The sequence below is a fragment of the Lampris incognitus genome, chromosome 10 (genome assembly GCF_029633865.1).
Source record: "Lampris incognitus isolate fLamInc1 chromosome 10, fLamInc1.hap2, whole genome shotgun sequence".
NCBI lineage: Eukaryota > Metazoa > Chordata > Actinopteri > Lampriformes > Lampridae > Lampris > Lampris incognitus.
The window spans coordinates 25,548,099-25,556,915 of NC_079220.1; the positions used below are offsets into that span (position 1 = coordinate 25,548,099).

Below are 8,817 nucleotides of genomic sequence, written 5' to 3' on the forward strand. Positions count from 1 at the left end.
AAGACTTGAGGGGAGGAATCTCATGAGAGTAGCCTACTGTTTTTCTTAAATCTATTTGCGCCTCGAACTGAGGTCCTACCGTAAATACCCCCCCAACACCCCCACCCACCCACACACACACACACACACACACATGCATCCTCCAAAGAACACCCCACCAACAGGGTAAAGGGGTTAGGAGCACCTCGGAAAATGCCTTTTTAATGCAGAAGCATGCGTGCATACGTATTCATATACGGTACTACAGTGCATGCTGATGTATGATACATATGTACAGATATGGGCTACTTACCTGCCCACCTACCTGCACATATAGATATATCTTAATACCTACCTACCTACATACATAGAAACATGCATCATGCATTCATACATATGTACATGCAAACATGCATCATGCGTTCATGCTACATATATACATACAAATACACACCATGCATTCATACGTTCACACAAACATGCATCCATAATACATATGTACATACACACATGCAACATGCATTTATACTACATATGTACATACAAACATGCAACGTGCATTCATACATATGTACATGCAAACATGCATCATGCATTCATACTACATATGTACATACAAACATACATCATGCATTCATACGTTCATGCAAACATGCATCATGCATTCATACATACGTATACACACACACACACACACACACACACACACACACACACACACACACACACACACACACACACAGAGACACCCCTACACGTCCATTTGTGTACATGCATGCACAGACAGAGAGACAGAACGCAGATCAGACTAGGTAGCTTAACAGCATATTCACCTACTTAAAATTACCTCACATCCGGGGACATCTGGGATTATAAGGAAGATGGCATGAAATTTGGATAGCCTACACTATTTCTTCCCCCCCCCTCCTCCTTTTCTTCCCGTGGAGTTGAATTATTGGATTGAAGTTGAATAATAAGCACTGAGTCAAACAGCATACCCTTCATCTGCGAAGCTGTAATTAACAGGGCAAAATGCGGGCGGCGGGAAAAAAATGCAAATTATTCTGCACAAAGGCTCCTCACAAATTGGCGTCACCGTTTCTCAAATGATATCATTACTATATTTTGAAAATGTTAATCTGTTGAGCGGATTTCCCGGGGGAGTTGAGTAAATTAGTTCTATTTCCGAACTGCCTCTCTGCAAAGGCACGGCAGCGACAAGCACCTCTGATTTGCTGATTACAATTAGACTCCCCAGTTTGGGCTCCTTCAAGCATTGATAATTTTCGGCATATTAAGCACGTTTTAGCAAAGGTGATAAGTCAGTTTTAATTGAAATGAAATTATTATTCTAATGGAAGTTTGGTTATTATTATTAGGAGGCACTAGTCATTCTAGCTTCGGTTTTTTTTAATATATAAATGCGGCGGGCAAAAAAAAAAGAAAAAGAAAAAGATTTTGAAGGGCATTAGGGTGTCAGGATTGAATGAGGTAATTTGAAGGGAATTACTTTCTCTTCTATCAGAAATGAACTGAATTAAAAGTCCAAATCAATCGCTTTCACTTCTCCATTCTACTTTGACAGCAGCACAATTACAGATAATTAGATGGAGGAAACTTTTAATTGTGGGATTAGAGGGAGAGAGAGAATTTGGGGGGGATCAGAGGAAATTTCGAAGCAGTTTCTTGCTTAAAATCGAATCAAAGGATTTGCGAGCTTAAAATGGCAACCAGCTTCTCTTTTTTTTTCTTCCACTGTTTAATTGGAACTGCATCTAGTTCATCCAAACCATCCAAAACAATTAATTTAGATTTAATTCTATAATTATCATCAAATCGAATAATGTGCAACCTAATTTAGATAGTTAAAAATTAGTGTGCGTGAAGTTAATTGAGTAATTAAACTCCTAAACTGCTGCCTATTAATTTGCTCGCTTAATTAAAAAATGAATTTGATTCTGCGTTGGTGAAAGTGTAAGCATCGGTGTTGGATGGGTTTTTGTTTTAGGGTTGCTGCTGCTGCGGGAAGACGCTCGCAGGAAGTTGAGCGGGACACGCCCCACGTGTCTCTCTAGCCGTCCATCTTCCTCCGCCTCACCTGCACAGGCTGGCTCTCCCCACATGCAAACACAACCGTGTGCCATTTGACAGACCCACACAGAGGGAGGAGATAAGGTTCTGCACCACATAACCTGTGGTTTCAGAAGTCTGGTGCATCTTTCAATTAGAGATGTGTGAGGGGGGTGTTTAGGCTTTTTGCATGAACTTTAACCCCTGCAATAGTGTGACTGAGTAAATGAGTGGATGCATGGATAACGAGTATGTGTGTGTGTGTGTGTGTGTGTGTGTGTGTGTGTGTGTGTGTGTGTGTGTGTGTGTGTGTGTGTGTGTGTGTGTGTGTGTGATACCTTCAGTTTACATGCTGACCTTTGACTCTGCCTTCATGTAAAGAAGCAGTGTAGATATGAGACGTGTGTAGCGCTCCAGGTAACTTGAAAATAAGTAGCAAGATTCAAATCAGCATTTCACAAAACAATTTTACACAGAAATGTACACAATTTCATATTTTCCTCACGAGTCGTCCTCGTTGTAGAATGAAAAGGTTTTGTGTGTTTTTTTTGTAGATTACAAGTGAAAGTGGTCAGTGTTGGGTGAGTCAGGGGGCAACGCATGACTACAATGGACAAGATGTGGAGAAGAAAAACCCCCACCAGCGTCACAGACACCTGAAAGGCTTTGCAAGGACACCCATCACTGGGGGGGGGGGGAGTACTGTCGATATTTAATTTTCTGTTTTGTAGGAAAGTGTGGATGGGGTGATTTTAGATTTAATACCTCCACTCCAACAGACATGATGTTAATAAGGGACACCAGAGTACACACTTTGTAAATATATTCTGTGTATGGTTTTTCTCTCCAGGTGAAGTGTAATGGGTAACACTACACCCTTGTCCATCCGTCACTTATTCCTAAACTCCAACCACTTATTTGTCCTTGGGTGTATCTCTCGGAAGGGAAGCTGATCAATACGTCTATGGACTCCGCGCTCCGATAGATGTCATTATTGTACAAAACAATCCCACACACTTTTGCCACATTATGACACACATACTTTTTCTTTTTTTTTTCCTTTTCTTTTTTTTTGGGGGGGGTGCTGTCATAAACTACTAGTTCCGTTATGAAAGGGGAACAAGACGGGCCAACATCCCGACTGAATGACGGGCCTTGTTCGTCTTATTATCGGGTTAATTAAAGCCGGAATGTGACAATGTCACCCGGCTGTAGGGAGACGCCTTTAAACGCAGCGTCTCGAGGGACTCGTGTCAAGGGCCGCGCCCGCGCGCCTGCGCCCGCGCGCCCGACCTGGCGGCGATACACCGGGCATGTTTGGAATCGACGAGAAGCAATTATTGAATTTTAGATCTTCAAAAAGAAATGAATGGCGGGAATTATTCATAAGATTGTGTCCTGCGTGTGTGTGCGTGTGTGTGATGTGATGTGAAAGTTGAAACACAAAGAGAAAAGGCTTCAAAGACGGCTAAAAAAAAGAAGGAGAGATGGATAAAATAGGAAAAGATCATTTCCAAGGAGTTCATTAAAATGTAGAAGGCTACACATTCAAATAGCGAGCGAGGGTTGTTATTTGGGCTCCGGGGGTCAAGTGACGAGCGGATTATATACTTCCCTCATAATAATATTAATTAAACAATTTGCATGCTAATGGGGTAACAATTATCGTAGCTTCTGTTGAGAGATTCAGGTTATTACAACATGCCAATCCGGGTGCCAAGGGTCAGGGAATGAGTGGAGTGCCGGATTTTCAAGTCTGATTAACATTATGACAGCGCCAGACACGGGATAAATAAAGTCGAATTAATTATTTTTGAAAGCTAATGAGGAGGCAGGAGTGTGGAGCCGCACCGCCTTATTTCCAATGCGCGTCTTGCGCGCGAGCGAAGAAACAAGCCCACGTTTGTTTCGTCTCGTCATCAGCCAGGAAATGTGATGGATGACGACAGATTTATACGACTCTATTCTATCCTAACTATCCCATAATTAGCTTGTTTGCTTATATAAAGGCAATGCATTTATATAGGCCCGCGCTTTAGTTGCACGCGCGAGTCCACCCCTCGCTATGGATGCCTGCAATATTCCGCTAGGTTTCCCTCCGCCTGATTGATTCATCTTTTTTTTCAATAATAGCAATTACTGCAGCTTCCTGTTCACCCCGATTAATGTAAACCAAATGTCTGCTGTGTACATGTAGTCTTTGTGGTTGCAAAGGTTCAGCCACCCTTCAAAATGTTGACCAACACTGCACAGAGTGGCCAATAAGGCGCCGTAACAACCGGAGCGATCCCTCTGCCCCCCCCCTTTCCTCCGGGTTTCAATGAGCCCTTCTTCTCGGTGGTCCCCCGTGTAAGTTGCGCTGTAGTTCTTATCAAAGCCCCCCCGTCTTGTTGTGACAGCTCTGATATTGTTTATTGAGGTGGATGTCGGCTTTAATTAGCAATCGATATGGAAAGCGTTTTGCCGGCCGCGTCTCTGACGTCAGAGTCGATTACCGTCTCTCATTGGTCTCAAATTCCCAAAGCCCGGGCTAATTATTGGAAGGTTCACGTGGATAAAGTGCAGCTCATCCCTCCCTTCACATCATGTCACCTGCTCGTCGGCCACACTCGCTGCATGCTTTTTAAATTCGCATCGCCAGCCTCTCCAGACGTCGTTTCCTCCTCCTTGCCCGCGGGGATGATGGACAGCAGGATACTGGACCCACCTCATGCCCAGTTCGGGGGCTCTCTCGGCGGGATGGTGGGCTTCCCGTACCACCTAAGCCACCACCATGTTTACGAATTAGCCGGTCATCAACTTCAATCCGCAGCGGCGGTTCCTTTCTCAATAGACGGATTACTTAATGGCTCCTGCGCGGCGTCGGTGGTTAATTCCAACCCCCTCTTGTCCTCCGGCTGCGGTATGAATGGAGATAATCAGTACAAACTGACGGGTAAGCAAAATTACGCACAATATAAAAAACAAAAAACGGCATGGTTGGGTAGTTAGTTGCTCGGTGCCGAAAACACATCTCGCTCGTGTCGATCCGGTATGTCGCTGTGTCGTGTAGAAAGGCTGAGCATCGGAAGCTGAACACACACACACACACACACATGCGTGCGTGCAAAGACACAATGTGCCAGTCAGGAAGACGGTAAAGATGCGCTGACACGCGACACCCCCCCCCCGTATTCCACGCTTAAATATATATCTATATATATATAGATATATACACACACACACACACACACACACACATATATATATATACCTATAGTCGGCTATTACCCTCACTTGTGATGCTAATAGCATGCGATTGCAAAATCATTTACAACGAACCGGTCCTCCACACGTCCGATTCCCCTATAAGAAAATGATTTTAATAATGCTAAGATATGTCCTATATTATCATATCATGTTGCTGTTGTGTTCCGGTGTCAGACTCGGGGGAGCCGGACAAAGACAGTCCCGGCTGCAAGAGGCGACGAACTCGCACGAATTTCACCGGTTGGCAGCTGGAGGAGTTAGAGAAGGCGTTTAACGAGAGCCACTACCCGGACGTGTTCATGAGGGAGGCGCTGGCTCTGCGACTGGACCTGATAGAGTCGAGGGTCCAGGTAAATATTATGCAGCCTTTATTTCCACCCTCATTATTATCATCATTATTATTATTATATCTGAATTATTTAGTTTGACATAATGACACAAGGCCCCGTGTTTTCCTTTTTGTTATCCAAATTGCGTAAATGTATAGTCTGCACAGGGGTGTGTGTGTGTGTGTGTGTGTGTGTGTGTGTGTGTGTGTGTGTGTGTGTGTGTGTGTGTGTGTGTGTGTGTGTGTGTGTGTGTGTGTGTGTGTGTGTGTGCAAAATGTCAGGATGGGCCATGTTTGGGGAGGCCATGATCAGGTGATATGATATTATCTGATCTTTACCACCAAGGGGCCAGTGCATAAATCATTCTTGTCATGCATTTTGAAGAATAATACAGTGGTCAAGTTTTGCTCGAGGTTTTAATGGGTAGCAGCCCCCCCCCAAACAAAACAACGAATCTGAGATCAACATAGATCATATTTAGTATACAATAATAATAATAATAATAATAATAATGATAATGATAATAATAATAATAATAATAATAATAATACATGCAATTAAATTGTGAATACATGTAATGAAGTGTGCTTGTCACCCACATTGATCCATTTTATGGTCTACGTTTCCTTCTCAAACTATCTAAACATACCTACAGATTAGTGAGTTTCAGTTTGAAATTGAGATTTGGCTGGAAATGCAAAGAGCTTTGAGTGGCTGTTGCAGCTAGAAAAGCGCTGTATAAAATGCAACGTGATTGACTGATTGTTTGAGTGATTGATCGATTCTGGCTGTGGTAAAGTTATTTTGTTTTTCTGAGTTCTGGGTTAAGTGCAGTGTTTATTGTACAGCCCCTGTAAGATACCCAGGCCCAACATTTCTCAACCTTTTCTCAAGTGAAGTTGAAAGATATTTCGTTTTTTTTTTTGCAGCTGTGCCATCACGATATGATTTATAACGACAGAAAAACAAAAAGGGGTTTTTCTTCCGAGCGACCGTTTCAGTTTTGCACAGTGTATCCTGCACGCTTGTATAAATCACATATTTCATTCTTATCCAGGTGTGGTTTCAAAATCGGCGGGCCAAATGGCGGAAGAAAGAGAACACGAAGAAAGGTCCGGGTCGACCGGCCCACAACTCCCACCCGACGACGTGCAGCGGAGAGCCGATGGACCCGGAGGAGATCGCCCGGAGGGAGCTGGAGAGGATGGAGAAGAAGAAGAGAAAACAGGAGCGGAGGCTGCTCAAATCCCAGAACAAACTTCTGGCTGGGGAATTATTCCACACCCCCGAAACAGACAGTGACAGCGGGGTGTCACACGTGACGGACGTTGAGCACAACAGCAACAGCAACACGGGGCCGTATTTCGAACGGAACCAGACGCAGTCCAGCTGCGACCAAACGCCCCATCACGCCCTGCACAACCAAAGACACCCGAACCCGGACACTGCTGGCGGATCCGAGCTGGACTCGTCGTCCGACAGCAGTAGCCACCACCAGCCGAGCCTGTGCGTGTCGAACAGAGCCTCTGGCCTGCAGAAACTGAACCCTTTTAGCGTGGAGAGCCTCCTGTCGGACTCCAGGCCGAGGCGAAAACCCAGCGTGGACGGATTCCCTGCCTTATCCTCCTCTCGGCCTTTGATCGGGAAGGGACACTTCCTGCTCTATCCAATCACGCAGCCGCTTGGATTCATTGTTCCGCAAACCGCGCTGAAGACGGCGGCGCCGAGCTGTGACGCAGACGGCGCCGTCCCGACCGGCGGCGGATGTAAGGGCACCGCGGACTCCTCCGACGGCGCGCGCGCCGAAGCCGCGCGGCCGCCCGAGGGGCACCTCGCGCCGGACAAAACGAAGCCGGGCTCGCCGCCGCCGCCGCACGGCAGCCCGACCCGGCCCGCGCCCTTTCCCGGCGGCAAAATCAGCCAGACTTGCGGCGGCGGCGGCGACACGTGTTTCACAGACGAGCGCATCGCAGAACTTCGGTTTATCGATTCCAAATGTGCGCAGTCCGAGAAGAAAGAGCCGGTAGAGAGAGACTACCCCGAGACCACCGCCGGGTCTATAGTGCCCAGCGGTTCATCCGAGACACACACAGACTCCAAAGAGGTCGATATGGAATAAGTGCTTGGGGGGGATCGGGGACTATACCGATAGCGACTATACGACAACTTTCATTAGGCCAAAGCTTAAACCATAAACTACCATCTTTGCATTTGTTCTCTCTTAATTTTCTTCTTACACCCCCCCCCCCGCTGATATTTTGGTTTGTGGTATGACAGCGTCTCTCTCTCTCTCTCCCACCTTCTCTCTCTCTCTCTCTCTCTCTCTCTCTCTCTCTCTCTCTCTCTCTCTCTCTCTCTCTCTCTCTCTCTCTCTCTCTCTCTCTCTCTCTCTCTCTCTCTCTCTCTCTCTGCGAGTGCGTGTCGCGAGTCAAGATTTTTTTAAATCATCTGATGAAGTGTAAAAAAACAAAACAAAAACAAGTCATCAGAACCACGAAATCCTCAAAAGTTGTAAAAAAAAAAGGAAAAAAAGGAAGGTATTATACTATTTATATATGTAAGGTTTTTCGTAAATAAATCTATTGTATACAAAGCACCTGAAACCGTGTGAGAACCCTTAAATAGCCCATCTATAGCGGTACAGTAGGTCCATACAGTAGGGGAAGGGGGCTTTTCCTCCAGAAATCTCATGTTGTACTTTTGTATATTGCCTTAACAAATTTATTCATCTATAAGCCCCGCTGAAATGAGGTTACGAGCCCGAGGCGAAAGGACCCGCTCGACTCCTGCAGAGTTTTGATATGAAAGTAATTATTTTTCCCCGTGGCTACTGCGGGGGGATTCAGTTTATTTTAGCTCAAAGGGTTATAATACATTACCGATTTCTAGTGATATGAAATCACATAAACTTCCAAGAATAATAGAATTAGCATGAAAGGCTCGGGTGTCAAATTGAAATAGGAAAATAATAGCCCCGGCAGCTGGGAGTGTGTTTGCGCATATTGGATGGGAGATGGGGAATCGTGGGGCGGCATTTTCATGAGCTTTCCCCACTTTGTCAGGGTCCTTGTAGCCGGCTATATTAAGATAGATGTTCGATGATATCCCTCATTGTTCTGTCGCTTACATTGATGTTGCAGTGTTATCAGCCTATTGATCATGCGTCGGGCTGTAAATGGGACGGGTGAGG

At 45.4% G+C, this 8,817-nt stretch overlaps 1 protein-coding gene across 1 annotated transcript; it reads left to right on the forward strand.

Moving 5' to 3' along the window:
- Positions 1-4,728: 4,728 nt before the first annotated feature.
- On the forward strand, positions 4,729-7,746 carry uncx (UNC homeobox). Its single transcript, XM_056288376.1, has 3 exons — positions 4,729-4,984; positions 5,473-5,648; positions 6,685-7,746. Exons 1-3 carry the CDS (start codon positions 4,729-4,731, stop codon positions 7,744-7,746), a joined length of 1,494 nt encoding a protein of 497 aa, XP_056144351.1.
- Positions 7,747-8,817: the final 1,071 nt, after the last annotated feature.

What these genes read in the sequence shown, in the direction of transcription:
- uncx (XM_056288376.1), top strand. Translation starts at nt 4,729, where the DNA reads ATGATGGACAGCAGGATACTGGACCCACCTCATGCCCAGTTCGGGGGC. An exon ending in TAATCAGTACAAACTGACGG is followed by an intron (nt 4,985 to 5,472) that starts GTAAGCAAAATT and finishes TTCCGGTGTCAG; the next exon opens with ACTCGGGGGAGCCGGACAAA. An exon ending in TGATAGAGTCGAGGGTCCAG is followed by an intron (nt 5,649 to 6,684) that starts GTAAATATTATG and finishes ATTCTTATCCAG; the next exon opens with GTGTGGTTTCAAAATCGGCG.